General features: G+C 42.0%; 1 protein-coding gene across 1 annotated transcript; it reads right to left on the reverse strand.

Annotated features, from left to right (window-relative positions):
• Positions 1–1,050: 1,050 nt before the first annotated feature.
• ACOT13 (acyl-CoA thioesterase 13) lies at positions 1,051–17,830 on the reverse strand. The gene is made up of 3 exons (XM_025999294.2): positions 17,545–17,830; positions 4,390–4,574; positions 1,051–1,766 (listed from the first exon to the last, which is right to left on the reverse strand). The coding sequence occupies exons 1-3, from the start codon at positions 17,623–17,625 to the stop codon at positions 1,562–1,564; spliced, it is 471 nt and encodes a 156-aa protein (XP_025855079.1). The 5' UTR covers positions 17,626–17,830; the 3' UTR covers positions 1,051–1,561.
• Between the last annotated feature and the right edge of the window lie 4 nt (positions 17,831–17,834).

The following is a 17,834-nucleotide window of genomic DNA, read 5'->3' on the forward strand; positions in this document are numbered from 1 at the left end:
CGAATCCAGGAAATGTAATGTTGATATACCTTAATCTGTCATTGATATTCCAGTTTTGTTCATCATCCTAAATACCGTTTTTATTTTTTTAAGATTGATTTATTCATGAGAGACACAGACTGAGAGAGAAGCAGAGACACAGGCAAAGGGAGAAGGAGGCTCCTTGCAGGGAGCCTGATGTGGGACTTGATCCCGGATCCCGGGATCACGACCTGAGCCTAAGGCAGATGCTCAATCACTGAACACCCAGGCGTCCCAATACCCTGTTTTTAATTTAAAACCCACCCCACCAACGGTCCACTACAGGACTGTTGGCATTTAGTTGTCAAATCTCTAATCTGGCCTTTGTTTTGGACCCTGACATTTTTTGAAGAGTAGGCTAATTTTTTAAAATAGTATTCCTCATTTTGCATCTGAATGATGCTTCTTCGTGGTTAAATTTGGGATTATGCACTCTGGCCAGCACCCAATTCATGTAACCTCACTCCCTTCTCCAGTTAATATCGAGAAATGTACTGTCAATTTGCTCTTGGTATGAATTTTGACTGGTCAGAGGTGGTGTCTTGTTTCTGAATTGTATAGTGACTATTTTTCCCTTGTAACTAAGAAGCAGTCTGGGAAACAACATGGAAATCCTCTGTTCTTTATTGGGACCACCAGTGATTTTTGATTTTTGGCTGTGACCAATGTTTACTATGATAGTTGCAAAATAGTATCTATTCCTCCCCACCACATTTAGCATTCTGTCATGAGGAAGAGCCCTCCTGTCTCTGCCCTATAACATCTACCTAAATGATAACATGTGCACAGTTCGCATGCCTCTTAACTATTTTCTTGAACACTTGCTTACTTTGAAGCACAAAATATGCTAATGTCAATTTCCCTAATGCCAGTTCCCCAGTCCTTGCATCAGCTATTTTCTCCAAGGAGCCTAGGTTCCTTTTGGAGGGAAATATTAGAAATTAAGAACTAGATGCCAGTCCTACATGCTCAATGCTCCAGGAAGTCTACTTCTAACAGAGTACCATGACAAGCAAAGGAGAATCAGCCTTTAACTGTTAATGTCTCCAAATTTATTTTTTTAAAGATTTATTTATTCATGAGAGAGAGAGAGGCAGAGACACAGGGGGAGGGAGAAGCAGTCTCCATGCCTGAAGCCCGACGCGGAACTCGATCCCGGGACTCCAGGATTGCGCCCTGGGCCAAAGGCAGGCACTAAGCCGCTGAGCCACCCAGGGATCCCTTCCAAATTTATTTAAAGTTGCTTCCTGTATTTCTCTAATAGCTTAATATTGGACATTAGCTCTAAGGTAATCTCTCAAAATGGCCTTGCTGGCTTCTTTGCTTTACCTAAGTTTTCAGAAACACTTTCAGCTAAGGATTTTTTTTCACCCAAGTATCAACTCTATAAGATTACAAACAAACTGAAGAAATTTTAAATGAAAAACAGTCTCATCCTACATCCCACTTGGTTCCTATGGCATTTTCCCAAAGAAAATAATTCCTAACAATTTCTGGTTGTGCTAACTTATCCTGAAAGTTATAGTTGTTCAAGTCAAATTTACACTTGGTCTTTGTTGTTGGGTGTCTTCCGGATAACATGCTGGTCTTGGTTTCCCAGGTGTTTTGTGTGTCTGCCTTGTGCTACCAATTTTCCCGTGGTCTTGTTCATCAGATCCACAGAGGTAAATGCAAGTGTTTTCCCTTGCTTCAGAATATGTGCTGTTATCACTATGTCTTCTCCTATTTTTGCAGGGGACATGTACCTTGAAGGGAAACAAATATAGTTAATAGCAAATAATTTTTCACTTTTTGAATTTATAAACATTTCTAACAATTTTTTAAGAGGGCTAGCTGTATCTCTTAACAGCCTTCTTATGTGTTCCTTATTTTCCTCAAAGTAGTTTAAGAACAGTTACCAGTAAGTTTTCTGTCCCATCACATTTGAATGGCTGGTCCTGACCAAGTTCATCTTCCCCTTTCCATATCCACACATGTTTCTTTCTTTTTTTTTTTTTAAGTTTCTTTTCCTATAAATGTGGAAGTTGTGTTCCCTACCCACCTTTAAGTTTTCCATTTCCTATTTATTCAGGGTTGGTGAAAGATTTTCTCCAGCTTTTATCTGATCTGCTGAAATCCTGGGTGAAGTATTGCCTGGCGTCTAACTCAGCAGGTTCCCCCTTACCTGTGGTCCAGAAGGAAGCAGATGATCCTCCTGACTTATTTTTTTTTAAAGATTTATTTATTCAAAAAAAAAGAAAAGATTTATTTATTCATGAGAGACACACAGAGAGAGAGAGGCAGAGACACAGAGGAAGAAGCAGGCTTCATGCAGGGAGCCCGATGTGGGACTCGATCCCGGATCTCAGGATCGTGACTTGAGCCGCAGGCAGGCGCCCCAACTGCAGAGCCACCCAGGAGTCCAGATCCTCCTGACCTATTGTCAGAGATCAACAGTAGCCTAAAGCTGCACCCCCTGCCTATGCCACTCCCCTCACTTCATGTAGGGACTGTATCTCACAGCCTCACTAGAAGGGTGCATACGGTTCAATATGGTGATTTCAGAGACCACATTCATGCAGCATTACAGTAGCTGATGCTTGTTCTATTATCATTGTTTATCTTACAATGCCTCGTTGCAACTTGATCATAGGTATGTGTGTATAGGGAAAACATACAATGGGTCCAGTACTATCTGTGGTTTCAGGCATCCACTGGAGGTCTTGGAATGTAGCCCTGTGGCTAAGAGAGGACTACTGTATCTTGTCATACTGGTGTTTAGAATTTATGTAACTGGCATGTGAGTAAATTCTGCACTTAAAGATGATTTAATGTAAGAACAATAAGGAATTGCAAGGAGGCCCTTAGAATCCAGGTGATGAGTTATATGTATTTTTTAAGAGACCTCTCCCTACCTGTCTTACTCCTAAATTGTCACTCATTTATTTTTAAAATATCTGTAGTAAATCTTTGAGACGGTGTATTTCTGCTCAAGTGAGTCAGGTTTTGAAGCTCGGGCAGTTCTTGATTGTGACCTCTACCTTTGACCACACATACATGGAAACTATGTCTGACTTACAAAAAATTCTTTAGGCTTGTGAAAGCAGCGGTAGTATCTCAGAAGATGACGAGAAACAGTGCTCATTTTGAGGATCTCTGCTCTTAAGAGAGGTTCCCGAGGCCAAGGGGGTTGTCGGCTAGCCTCACCCCTTACCATGTGGAGTAAGGTAAGGACTGCAGAACATGCTCACCACAGCAAGCAGAACCTCTGAGATCTTAATTTCAAGAGCACTTCTGTCTTGTCCTGTGATTTGCTTATTGCACCCTCAATTTGTTCCCATAGTAAAGAAGGGCTGAATTTGTGGGCAGCCTGGGTGGCTCAGCGGTTTAAGCGCTGCCTTTGGCAGCAGATCCTGGAGACGTGGGATTAAGTCCCACATTGGGCTCCTTGCTTGAAGCCTGTTTCTCCCTCTGCCTCTCTGTCTCTCATGAATAAATAAATCTTAAAAAAAAAAAAAAAAAAAAAAGGCTGAATTTTCTTCAGGCACCCTAAATTTAGATCGTAAAAAAAGAAAATTGACATTATTTCCATTGCCCTCGTGGTCCATAGCATTGGCTTTCCCACCCTAATCCCTGCCTGTCCTCTGCCCCCACTCCAAAAAAATCATTGTTCTGTTGTGTAGATGGAAAAACTAGTTGTCTTGAAACTAAATCCCTGGGCCCTGCACTCTATTGATAAGGGATGGCAGGGGTACTTGTTAATGCTGGAAGTGAATTTTTTACACTTGAAAACATATGAGCCCTGCAGGCATTTTCACAATGGTGAGTGACAGCCTGCCATCTGTGGCACTGCTTCCTGATCATGGAGTTTATGTGTACAGAGCATGTTTGCAGTTGCAAAGAGAGAGACAGGACTGCAAACCTGGACATTTGTTTTCACCTTGTTATATGGCAATGGCAATACATACTTTATGAAGGCTTATCCACTTTTAATTTTACTCAGGCTTTTTTCTGTCCACTCAGTATGACCCTCATAAATGATTTGTACAAGTAGTACTTGTGAGGATTGGGAAACAGGTATAGGCTGTGGGTTTGTGACGATTTTTCCCCCACGAGTATATGTAACAGAAGCTGAATGTTTGCGGTTTTGAATGTTTAGGTCCTAAGCCCTGCACTCCTGATACACACTGCACTTGGAAATTAGTTCCTCTAGTTCCACATTCGAAGGCTATGGGAACCTTCAAGGCACATCTAGAGCTACACTACAGGACACCTCCAGTTTTATGTCATGAATGTATTAGTCCTAGTTGTTTGAAATGAGTTTCCTCATTAAAAAAAGTTATTTGAAAAAAAAAAAAAAGTTATTTGTAGTACAGTTTGGGTACATACGTTATGTTCATATCCACACTGACTCCGGGTACTCCCCTTTCTGTGCACAGCAGAGCCAACGTTGATATGTTGTCCACTAGGGTGGCTGTCAAACCACCATGGAGAGTGCCGTATTTATTGGCATGGTTGCTTTCTACTTTCATTTCACAAATCACTTTCCCAGGGGCAGCAGAGACAAGAGTCACCTAAGTATAAAAAAAAAAAGAATTTTGAACATTCTTTGGTATTAGCAAAGCCCAAACAGCCCATCAAGAACAATCACTGGGTTAAACGGGGTCACACCACAGGTGCCTGGCTGGCTCAGTTGGTAGAACATGCAACTCTTGATCTGGGGGTTGTGAGTTCAAGCCCCACGTTGGGTGTAGAGATTGCTTAAAAATAAAATCTTGAACTAAGTGATCCTAAAAGAGTTGATGAGAAATGCAAGTAAGTTACCAATGTCTCTATGATAGAAATTAACCCATAGGTAAACTGTTCTTAAAGAAAAAGGAATATTTAGGGAAAGACAGTTTTTGTTAAATCTCCACTCTGCAGAAATATTCTGAGCTTTTCAGCTTTGTGTGTGACAAGATGACATCTCTTAATGTCTCCACAGAAATTCTGGACCAAAAAGCTAGCTGGCCCCTGTGATCTGTTAACTCATGATAGCTTTAATTTGGACATTCCCTAATTTTTGTAGAGGGCAATTTTTCTAGTGACTTTGGATCCCTGGGTGGCTCAGTGGTTTAGTGCCTGCCTTCCGCCCAAGGTGTGATCCTGGGGTCCTGGGATAAAGTCCCACATCGGGCTCCTTGCATGAAACCTGCTTCTCTTTCTGCCTGTGTCTCTGCCTCTCTATGTGTCTCCCATGAATAAATAAATGAAATCTTAAAAAAAAAAAAAAAAAAAACAGACTGGAAGAAATTCAGTAATTCAATGAGTTACTAAAATCAACAAACTTCTACCATAAACCCATTAATATAAAAAGTTTAACAACGGAATCCAGCAAAGTTTAACTGCTGGCTTTTAGGTATCATAGTGTCATAATGAAAAAGAATTATGTGAAAGATAAAATATGGAACAACGAATTAAAAATTTTATATCAAAATCTTTAAAAAGCAAACTTTTGGAAAAAATAACAGAAATAAGTTTCTTATATCCTAGTTAAACTATTAGGAAAAACATCATAGCATAGTATATAGAAGTTGGAGCTGTGCTGTGGCTGGAATGTGCTGGATTTAGCACTATGATTTTCACCATGGCCAAAGGCATTCAGATTGAATACAGATCGGTATTGGGTGTGTCTGTTGTATTTCGGGGTGAGGGGTGTTTTAAGCCTTAAATGGTTAGATTCTAAATAATTGCTACCTTAGCATTTTCCTTTGCTAGTCACTGCACTAAACATTAACATATATTACACCAATAAGTAAGGGACAATTTCCATTTTGTAAATTAAATTCACAGTGGTTTGTTGTTGGGATCATCTATGGTGTGATAGAACTGAGATTCAGATCTAGGTCTATCTTCAATTTCCTTCGACACTAACTATGAAGTCCAGATATACACTAACTATGAAGTCGGGATATACAGTGACCTTTAAGGGCTCCCACCAGGAAGACACTTTGGGAATTTCACAAGCCATAACTTTAGTGGTTTTGCTGCTGTTTATGCTGAGGATAAACAGAGCCACACACTATAAAGTATCCTAAACAATTTCATGTCATGTTTTTGCCTCACAGGTGCATCAGTGGCAAGTAAGTGTTAGAACAGCATCAAGTCTATTCATACAATAAATGATCTGACCACAAGATGTCCTCATAAACTAATATGTATTTCAAGCAGGATCAAGGTGTGCAGGACCTGTATCCAAGCATTTACAGGAGTTTAGCAAGCCCTGGGAATATAAGGATGAAAGAAATCAAATCCCTGCTGGTAAGGGTGCACAACCTAAAGTTATCAATGAGAACACATGGGAGGGAATTCCTAGGGACAGAATAAACACCGGTTGCTAAGAGGATACCTAACTAATAAAAGTATGTTTTCAGAGAAATGACATTAGGAAAGGCTTCCTGGGGAATAATTGAGTCCTGACAGACCGGAAGAGCAAAATAAGTGAAAATGGGGAAAGAAGCTGGCAGGTCAGGGAAGAGAAGCTAACAAAGGAATGTCCTAGCCAACTAGCCAACCCTAATAGGTAATCTTGTTGAGGAAGAGACCAATGGAGAGCTAACCTTTCTTTGATGAAGGGGTTATGAGAATACTGTAAAAACAAAACAAAACAAAACAAAAAACCCTCAAAATCTCAGTTAAGATATGGGTTGTAGGGGACAGACTTGTTTATTGGGTTATTAACTATGGCCAACTTTGTGTTAGGGACCACACTCAGCAACTCTGCATGGTTTCCATCCTCACACATCTTTGAAGTAGATACTTTCATCGTCCTTTGATTCAGACATCTCAAGTTTAACCACTGTGTAAAATCATGTCCCTTCACATCTCAACTGGCCTGCTGCGAATAACTCAGTCCTGGTTCATTTGGTGTCTGGTGGGAGGATGGCTGGAAAGCCTTGTATGATGCGGTGCGGTCACGAATATATCTGCGGGGCCCCAAACAATACAGAGGATTAATTGCCCAAATACATTCTATTCTCATGATCACAGGGGTTGGGCAGCAGGTTGGCAAGAACCTTTATGGCTCAGCTGTCTGACACATGGGCTCCTTACGTATATGCATGCACACACAATCTGTCCCTTTTCTATATGGCCTGAGTGTCCTGTCCCTTCCCTATTCCTCATGCATTCACATGAGTTTATGTGACTCATGCTGCCATGGCACCCTCCTCAGTCACCCAAACCCCTAGGTTCAAATCCCATCATAGGTAACACACTTGAGGGGACAGTCTCCCCTTTCCTCCCTTAGCTTTTCAATAAAGACAGAGAGAAGGGATGCCTAATAATAGCAGTGAAGGAGACGGTCCCCAGTAGGAGCCCTGTCCAGACCTCAGGACTCTCTGTAGGCCTTGCTTGATGTTTCTAGTCACTCTGGTCCTTGAGAGACCTCTGTCACTGTGACTGCTGCTGATCACCATACTGAGCCTGCTCACAGATTAAGAAGTGTGTATCTCTGGTTCAGTAAAGATGTCTGTGATCGGCTTAAAGGCATGAGGCTCGAGGCAGAAGAAAATCTGGGTACATGAAAATGTGAGTGCACCAAGACAGGAGACCAAGTATGAAAGACCATGTATACACACAAAAGCACAGAGAACAGATGGTGTCTGTGAATGAGAATTTTAGGTCTGAGAAGAGTTTGTTTTCAAGCACTTTGCCCTGATGACAGCCACTGCTGATTTCCAAGGTGACCCAGGGCGGATACCAGAAGGAAGTGTCTGCAGACTGTGATGTCCAGGGACTGTAAAAGGGCATGTGCCACAGGATTGCTGTGGTGCATGCTCCACGGCGGTCCAGCACTAGTTGTGTAGCGTGTATCTTAGCAGTTTAACACGCACATGCCTTTAGATCAGTAGTGAAGAGCCTGGCTCTAGGCCCAGACTCAGGCCAGATCCTTAACTGAGTTTTCCCCGTCTGTTCTGTAAAGTGAACATAACAGCACAGCCCGCATAGGGTTTTGTAAAGGTTAAGATAACCTTAAAATTGAGCAGTTAGAATGAGGCCTGGCAGGTCACAGGTGATCAAAACACATTAGCTCTCATCCTTACTAAGGTTGTGATTCAAATACAGGCATCAAAATGCAAGTTGCTTTATATAGTTTCACATGGATCTTAGAATTGCCCGATTAGAATGGTCTCTGTTACTAAAATTTTTTTTTAAAGATTTCTTTATTTATTCATGAGAGACGCACAGAGAGAGGCAAGGACATAGGCAGAGGGAGAAAAGCAGGTTCCATGTGGGGAACCCAGTGCGGGACTCAATCTTGGACCCTGAAATCACGACCTGAGCCAAAGGCAGGCGCTCAACCAATGAGCCACCCAGGCATCCCTCTGGTACTAAATTCAATCACTGCATGACCTGATTAGTAAAGTCAGTGGATACTTTTCAGCCCTTTCTCAGTGACATCTAAACCTTTTTGTGACCCTCCCCTAACTGCCATGTCCACCTTCTGGGTTTCCTTCTTCTCTGCTGGCTCTTATTCTGCAATGCCCACTGGAGTCTTAGGGCCAACTAATCCTTCAGCCTCACAAGGCTACCCAAGGCCAGCCCAGGTTTCAGCTTCACTCAGCAGGCTAGAGCACAGGTTCTCTAACACAAGGCACTCTATATACAAGTGCTCAAGATGTAGGTGGTATCAAGCGGGGAGAAAAAGCAAAAAGTCTAGTGAGTGATGCAAGCCATGAGCAATCACAGAGAGCTGGGTAGATGGTCTTCAAGAGGCACAGCCTCCCCAACAGTCTTCTCTCCTCTCTCCCTATCCATCAGCAAATCCTACCCCTCCATCTTCAGACATGGCCAGAATCCAATCCTGTCCCTAGCCCCCATCCACTATTCATCACTCTTCTACTCTGGCCCAAGCTATTTCTTCCCTCCAGTTGCTACAGTGGCCTGCCAAGTCCCCTTCCTGCTCCCGCCCTTGCCTGCCTCATGTCTGCTCTCTCATTAATGATAGGAGTGCCCCTTTAAAACTACACGTAAAATCCTGTCACTGTTCCGTTCAAACCCCTTGAAGTAAAAACCGAAGTCCTTACAGTAACCTAAGAAGCTTGTATGTGAGACCTCATCTCCAATTTGTCCGCTTAGAATTCCTCTGGAAATACTGCAAACACACAGTGTTTTAAAGTCGCAGAGCCTTTACACTGGCTGTTCCCCTGGCCCAGAACACTCTTTCCCTTCGAGCATCAATGACTTGCTCTCAGGTCTTAACTGAACCCGGCGGGGGGGGGGGTGCTCCACAGGAATATACATTTTAGAGGAAAAATCTTTACACTCTCCCAATACTCTATCACTGGTCTCTGCTTTATATTCTTTTGCACCACTCAGCACCATCTGGCATACTCCATGTATCTGCTTTACTTACTCTGGCTAGTGTTTGATTTTTCACACATAATATACAAGTCCCATCAGTGGAAGGATCTTCTGTGAGTTTTCTGCTGACTTGAGTAGTGCCTGGCACATAGTAGGTGCTCAAATGTTTGCTGAATGAGTGAATACATTCGAATCTGAAGGTCAGCATTCTGTACCAAAATGTTCAACCATTAGTGGCACCAGCAACTGACTGACCAAGCTCTAGGGAGCATCTTTGGTGTGAGAGCCATTCTACTGGACACCTTGCATCAGGCACTGACATATGCTCATCAAGCATCTACTACAGTCTTGCTCCCAAAGAGCGCTCTCCGTGTGGCACAGGAAGTAGGTAACAGATACTTTCAGTACTATAGAGCAAGTCCAATAATAAAAGTTAGTTGAGGTATACAGCTAGGTCAGAGCAAGACAGCTGGGGATGCCAGCGACAGCTCTTGAAGAACAGAAGTGGCTGAAGATCCAAAAATAAGGCGTTGCCCTCGTCCTCAAGGAGGTAAGAAGCCAGCAGAGGTTATAAGAGAAGGCTAGAAGTAACAGACATTAGCAGATGAGCACCATAGGAGGCAAGACAAAGCCCAAGGGAAGAGCTTAGTGGAACTGAATGAAATAGCCCCCAAAGATTTAACCAGCGATGCCTGGGTGGCTCAGTGGTTGAGCGTCTGCCTTCGGCTCAGGGCTTGATCCTGGAGACCCGGGATCAAGCCCCACATCAGGCTACCTGCATGGAGCCTGCTTCTCCCTCTGCCTATGTCTCTGCCTCTCTCTCTCTCTCTCTGTCTCCTATGAATAAATAAAATCTTAAAAAAAAAAAATTTTAACTGGCTGAAGGAACATTCTGCTCTTGTTCACTGGAGTGTTGGTAACTAAATATGTGCTATAAACAATGTAAGCAATCACTTTTTTCTCAGTGGCTGGTAAATGGCAGATTTTACTGAATCACTCTGAGACCTATAAAGGTATATACTATGAAGGCTTCTACTGTATTAATCACCTTAGTAAGTCACCTCATGTACAGTTCTGACTGGAAAAGAGGGGTTAATGGAGGACCATCCTCATCCCACATACACTGAGAACTGAGACAACATCTATTCACAACTCCAGAACTCCTCTCCAGGGGGCAAAACACAAACTTGTGTAGAATTTTTGCAGGTGATCTAAGTTTGCAATCTAGTACTGGAATATGGAGTCTTTAGTAAGATGGGATGGTGCCCTGCAGGAATGCAAATATGATGAGCCAAAGCCCAGCAAACAGCTCGGCTGTCATATGACCATGCCACAAATCTAACAGTAACAAAGTTTTAAGTAATCTCTGTTCACTGAGAACAGTATTCCAAAAATTCCTGCAACTCCTAGGGTGGTTGAGTAAAAATTATACTGCCTTTTATTATTATTCTGTGAATTTTTAAAATACATACACTTAATTTCTACCACAGCTCTCAGATAACTTTCTGAGATCTTCAGAGACTGGAGGGCTAGAATAAAAGGGCTACTTACACAAGTGAAACATTTCAGCAGCATGCTATTTCCAAGGATGCACAGAGCACTGAAACTTGGGCATCTTCCGTGGCAGAAGAAATGTAAATTCATTTCCCTTGAATTGGCCCTCCATTCACCACTAACATTAATTTTCCAAAATTTTTATAGTTGATGTGAATTGATGCCAAATCCTTTTCCCCTATAGTATCAGCAACGTTTGACTTGAGTCCATAATTTCGCTAATCGTATCTTAACTCCTTAAATCTTATCTCTGAGCCATCTAAACTGCCACGTTCCTTCTCTTCATTAGATGTTTCATTACAACAATCACTCATTTTATATGAATTATCAGTGTAGGGATGCATTTTCCTACCTACTACTCCTTCAGTGCTGTTTATCACTCAATATCATTCCCTAGGCTTATTCAAACATGTACACACATGTAGGGGTTTTCCCTTTTAATAAAACTACAGAAATGGATCACATTATACATGTTACTCTGCAACTTTTGTTTTTTTCTTCCTGGTACATCACTGTCATGCCTCTAGCCTAAATCACAGAAATGTCTTCTAACTGGTTTGTGGTATTCCCTAGTCTTGAATATATTAGCTTTATTAAACTCTTGCTTTATGTATGTTCTTTCTTTCCATATTTTTTTTATCATTACAAAGGTATTTGTATAAAATATCACCAAAATTAGATAGCTGGGTAAAAGGGTATGTACATTTTTAACAAATCTGCCGTATTACTTTTCAAAAGCAATGCATGAGTACCTGATTCCCTAATTCCTTATCAATAATATATTAGTTATTACTCTGAATTACTTTTTTTACAATGTAATAGGCAAAATAATATGGTATCTCATGTTTTAAATTTGCTTTAGCCAGATTAGAAGTGCTACCGAACATTCTTTCATGCTTATTGGCTGACTACATTTCTTTTTTTTTTTTTTGTAAACAGCCTGTTTATATACCTTGGTACTTATGAAACTGTTTTTACAGCTGTTCTTACCATATCTGATTTAAACACCAACTCATAGGGATGTGTGAGTGCCTCAGAGGTTGAGTGTCTGCCTTGATCCCGGTGCAGAGATCGAGTCCCACACTGGGTTCCCTGCGAGGAGCCTGCTTCTCTCTTTGCCTGTGTCTCTGCCTTTCTCATGAATAAATAAAATCTTTAAAAACAAACAAACCAACAAAGCAGGGGATCCCTGGGTGGCTCAGCAGTTTGGCACCTGCCTTCGGCCTGGGGCGTGATCCTGGGGACCTGGGGTCAAGTCCCGCAACGGGATCCCTGCATGGAGTCTGCTTCTCCCTCTGCCTCTCTCTCTCTGTCTTCCATGAATGAACAGGTAAAATCTTAAAAAAAAAACAAAACAAAAACAAAACAAAACCACCTACTCATTGAGAAATTCTTTTCCAGATAATTGTATTTTGGCCTTTACTGTATCTTTTGCCTATAGAGTTCATGTTAGTAAAGTCAGCAGAGTGCATGACAAATAGTAAATGCTATGAAAAATTTAAATACAAAAATTTCTAATTTTATAAAGTCATACACACCATTTAGTGACATGATCCTATGATAGCAAGCCATTGTTTTAAATGTCACTCCTTTACATGGAGCTACAAGTGATTTCTTTTAGTCGTTCCCCTGTGGTTATTTTGCATTTCTGATACCACAAATAATGCTAAAGCCACAATTTTTGTATCACATTATTCGAACAAAGGTTGCTTTATTACTTTCTTGTGCATTTCTTACACCTAGATGATTTTAATGGCCAAAAACGAGTTTGAGAGTATTTGTTGGCATGTCACACTGGTAAATTTTCTAAATGATATCACTGCCCTTTTGTGATCAATTCAAAGTCTCAAGGTTTCTCTAGTAAGTGTAAGATCTGTTCTTACCTTTCTAACCATTTCTGTAGTTTTTGAGGTTCACTCCTAAACCTTCCTATTTCTGTGTTCTTCCTCTTTCGATACTTCATTTACTTACACATCTTCATCGTGTTTTCATAAGGATGACTCTGCAATTTTACCTTGCTTCTGAACTCCACTCCCTTATTTCTGTGTTGGATTCCACATGGTATTTCCAGACCCTAGCACAAGTGCCTGTCACTTGAGACTCCCAAGATATGTTTCTCCACATGTGTTACTGGTAGGGTACTAAGAGCCAGTGGCAAATAACTTAACCATGATAAAGTGAGACATGTTGACTTATACCAGAACTAGCCAAAGTTTTAATATATAAAAAGGGTAGAACATCTCCATTTAGATGAAATACCTAGAGTAGTCAAATTCAGAGAGACAGGTGGTAGACATGATGCCAAGGCTGGAGGAAAAGGAAACAGTTATTGTTTAATGAACAGAGAGTTCCAGCTTTGCATAATGAAGAGTTCTGGAGGTGGGTGGTGATGATCCTTCCACAACAGTGTGAATGCAACTAATACTGAATTGTGTACTTTAGAATGGGTAAGATGGCGAATTTTACATTCCGTATGTTTTGCTGCAATTTTTTTTAAAAACAGGGGATACAACATCAGTGTTTCCTGGACTTTTTTTATTCATGGGACTCTTCTTCCTTAGGGAACATCCGATAACACTGATGTGTTCCCTGGGTCCTGATTTTCTCCTCTCCTGTATGATAAACTCCTAGAAGGCAGGGGACTGTGGCTGGTATTTCTTCATTATTTCACAGTACTTGGGTTTGTTGACTGATTTTAAGGTCATCTTAAAGTAAGAGCAGGACATTTCATTTGAGTGTTAGTTCTTCTGTGTCAGTGTTTTATAAAAGATTGGTTTCTCAGTGTTTATAAAGACCCACAAAACCGGAGGCAAAGCAGAGGCTTTTTTTTTTTTTTTTTTTAAGAAAAAGAACAGGCTGAAATAAAGAAGTTCTTTTGTAAGATCTTGTGCATTAATTTGACATCTGTACCAGGGCTAAGTGGAAAGTGTCTTCTTCAACAGATCATTTTTGGAGAAATTGAAAGTCACGCAGCAGATTTTAAAAATCATTTAGCAGATTCTAGATTCTGTATGCTGAGTCTAAACATCTGTCCAAGAAATGAAACTCCAATTGGAATATTATCAGCCAAATTTTCAAGTGTTAGCCTACATTATTCATTGACTTAAAAAAACGGGGAGCCCAGGTGGCACACTTGTTGAGTGTCCAACTCTTGGTTTTGGCTCAGGTCGTGATCTCAACTTTGTGTGGAGTCTGTTCAGACTCTTTCTCCTCCTCTCTCTGCCCCTCCCCAGCTCCTAAAAAAAAAATCTTCAGAAGAATCAAAGGTTAGCATTCACGACTTAATTGTTTTTCTTACATAATCAAGGAAAAAAAATGCACCTCTCTTCTGGTGAGGTGGTTTTCTCTATTGGGGTAGTCAGTAAGGCCACTGTAGGAATGGGTAATGGGGCTGACTTAGACAGTTCTGTACATGTCACTTGCTTCTTACACTCAATAATAATAATAATAATAATAATAATAATAATAAATAATAACGGGGCAGCTCAGTTGGTTTAATGTCTGACTCTTGATTTCTGCCCAGGTCTTGATCTCAAGGTCATGTGTTCAAGCCCTGCCCTGGACTCCACATGGCTATGGAGCCTACTTAAAAAAGAAGAAAAAGATGAAACATTATCCCTTCTCATCTTTGCAAAAGCACTGAAGTAAGAGCACAGGTGTGTCTGAAAGATCAAATATCCTTACTCCAATTTAGTTTTTTTTCTTTTTAAAGATTTTTCTTATTTGTCAGAGAGAGAACGTGCAAGTGCTTGCTTATTACAAGCAGGGGGAGCAGCAGGCAGAGAGAGAATCAGGCTCCCCTCAGAGCAGAGAGCCTGAGGCAGGCTAGGACCAAGATCGTGAACTGAGCTGAAGGCAGACAGACATTTAGCCACCCAAGCCACCCAGGCACCCCTCCAATTTAGTTTTATCAATATGCTTGCATTAAATGCTTACAAATGAGCATTCTTGCCTTGAAAAACGTGTAGTTTCCTATTTAAATAACCAAAACGACAACTATGTGACATAAAATAATTTTGTCACAGACCAGTAAGGCAACAAAAAACACACTAGTTATTTCAATAAAGAGAATATCAATGTTAACTAGAGATTTAGAGAAAACAAACACCTTTGTCCCATACCAAGACATGGAAGTTCCAAAGTTATGAGACATGATTTATACTTATAACAAAATAGTAGCAATTTGTCTAGTTTTAACCCAGGACAAAGTGAATGATTAATATTTTTCAGTGTCAGTAGTGCTGATTTGGACAGGCTGATTCTTTATTGTGCGGGGGAGGGAGAGGGAATGTATGCACTGAAGCATGTTTGTAGGACAGTTAGTGGTATCTATGGCTTCTGCCCACTAGATGCCCATAGTGCCCCTTCCATCCTACTCCAGTCATCTCCAGACACTGTCAAATATCCTATGGGGAGCACAATTACCCCTTGGCTGAGAACCATTGGTTTAGGTCACGTTACCTTTAAATTAACAGTAAAAGGAAAGGAACCAAGTTCACAACTAGCTTTATGGATCACTATTCATATATATTCTGTCCCATGCATCTCTGCTCACACAAAACAAATTTATGGTTGGTTAACCATAAATCCTATTTTAGATCAAATTAATCCAGAGCACCTGCACGGTACTGACCTGTGCAGTTAGCTAGCTACTAGCCTGATGTCGGTCTCGAGCACTTGAAACATGGCCAGTAGGAACTAAGATGTGCTGGATTTCAAAGATGGAAGTCCTCAAAACATAATACTCTCTTGTATTGATTACAAACTAAAATAATATTTTGAATATAATGAGTGGCTTCAAGTATAATAGTAAAATTAATTTTACTTTTTTGCCTTTTTTATAATTTTATGTCATAAAATTATACATGCAGCTTGCATTTGTAGCTTGCACTGTGTCTCTATTGGGCAGTACTGGGTGTAGAATCACGGGTAGCACTATTCAACCTTACTCGGACTTCTGAGAAACTCTATACATCAAGTTTAACAGGTGGGCAGCCTGGGTGGCTCAGCGGTTTAGCACCGCCTTTGACCCAGGGTGTGATCCTGGAGACCTGGGATTGAGCCCCAGGTCAGGCTCTGGAGCCTGCTTATCCCTCTGCCTCTGTCTCTCTCTCTGTGCGTCTCTCATGAATAAAATAAATAAAATCTTAAAAAAAAAAAAAAAAAAGTTTAACAGGCATATCTTCTTGGAAACCAAGTTATTACCAATGCCAACTCAGGCATACCTGAAGTTTATGACTTACAGTGTATCTGTTCAAGGTATGGGATTTTCGGGGCCCCTGGGTGGTGCAGTTGGTTAAGTGCGTAGTTGATAAAGTGTCTGCTTTTGTGATCTCAGAGTCCTGGGATCAAGCGCTGAATCCAGCTCCCTGCTCAGTGGGGGAGTCTGCTTCTCCCTCTCCCTGTGCCCTCCTACCTGCTCGTGCTGTCTCTCTAATAAATAAATAAATAAAATATTCAAAAAAAAAAAAAAAAAGAGCATGAGACTTTGGGGATGCCTGGGTGGCTCAGCGGTTGAGCACCACCAGTCTTTAGCACAGGGCATGATCCCACAGTCCCGGGATCAAATCCCACATTGGGCTCCCTGCATGGAGCCTGCTTCTCCCTCTGTCTGGGTGTTTTTCTGCCTCTCTCATGAATGAAAAAATAAAATCTTAAAAAAAAAAAAAGTATGAGATTTTTAATCAGACCACTCAAAGGCAAATCCAACCCATGGCAAGATTATCATGAGAGAACACACACTCAAAATTTGGTCGTTGAAAGTTTAACAGTGAAAATGGCTATAGTTGTTTTTAGGGAATGCAAATTTCTCCTTAGTCCAATACCTCTTTTGTTGCATAATCTCTCTTAAAAAGTTACTGTTAAAAAGTAGCGTATCTGGATTTTAGTGTTTGCTACTTGAAAACATTAAATATATCTGTCAAAGTATTATTTCGTATGTTTTTCACAAAAGCCCTGGGTATAATTAGGGGAGTTGCTTACATGTTGAAACTATAGCCCACATGTTGTTTTCAGGAGGAGGATGCCCTACATTCTTCCTACAAATGACTGCACTTGGTCTGTTTAAAGTTCATTTAGGGACACTTGCCTTTGGTCGTGACCCGGGAGTCCGGGGATGGAATTCCACATCGGGCTCCCCGCAGAGGGCCTGCTGCTCCCTCTGCCTGTGTCTCTCATGAATAAATAAAATCTTAAAAAAAAAAATTCTCTCCCTCTCCCTCCTACGGGCATTCTCTTTCTTAAAAAAAAAGAAAAAAATCATTTTGTACCTACACAATCACTTCATTTTCAGTACGGTCCTGAAAACCACACAAGAGAGTCATCACTTCTTAGGGAACAGGTGTCGCGCTGGGCGATGCTGCCCACCTGCAGCACAGCAGCGCTCCGAGCACATTCACCTTGGGCTGGGCGAAGCTCCGAAGCCCGCGCAGGTGAAGGGCACTTCCGACTCGTATTTCCAGCTTGGCCTGGGTTCGCGGACGGAACCCAACCTTCCGTCCAGGAAGACCCGGGCTTACTCATGGGCATTCAGGTGAAAGCCACCCCGCGCCTGAGCTGACCCACGCCGGCTCTCCGCGACAGCCGTCGTCCTCTCTGTTCCCGACGGACCCTCCCGGGGGCCCGGGCTTCCTTCCAGGGCAGTACCTTTTCCAGAACTCTGTCAAAGCCGGGGGCAGAAGTCACCGACTTCATCAACTCCAGCACGTTCTGCATCAGGCGGCCCATCAAGACGGCGGCGGCTTCCACGCAGCAGGAGACCTTCGGCGAGCCGGGGGCCCCGAAGCGCGCGACGGAGCAAGGACGAGCGGGTGGACTGGCGCGAGGCCTCGCCCGCTGCGCGTCCCGCTCGGGCACCGCCTGCCCCCAGCCGCCCGCGTGCTCTTACGCGCCAGCCGCCCCCGTCGTGACCCCGCGCGCACGCGCGGTGCCACCCG

Source organism: Vulpes vulpes, chromosome 12 (assembly GCF_048418805.1).
Source record: "Vulpes vulpes isolate BD-2025 chromosome 12, VulVul3, whole genome shotgun sequence".
Taxonomy (NCBI): Eukaryota; Metazoa; Chordata; class Mammalia; order Carnivora; family Canidae; genus Vulpes; species Vulpes vulpes.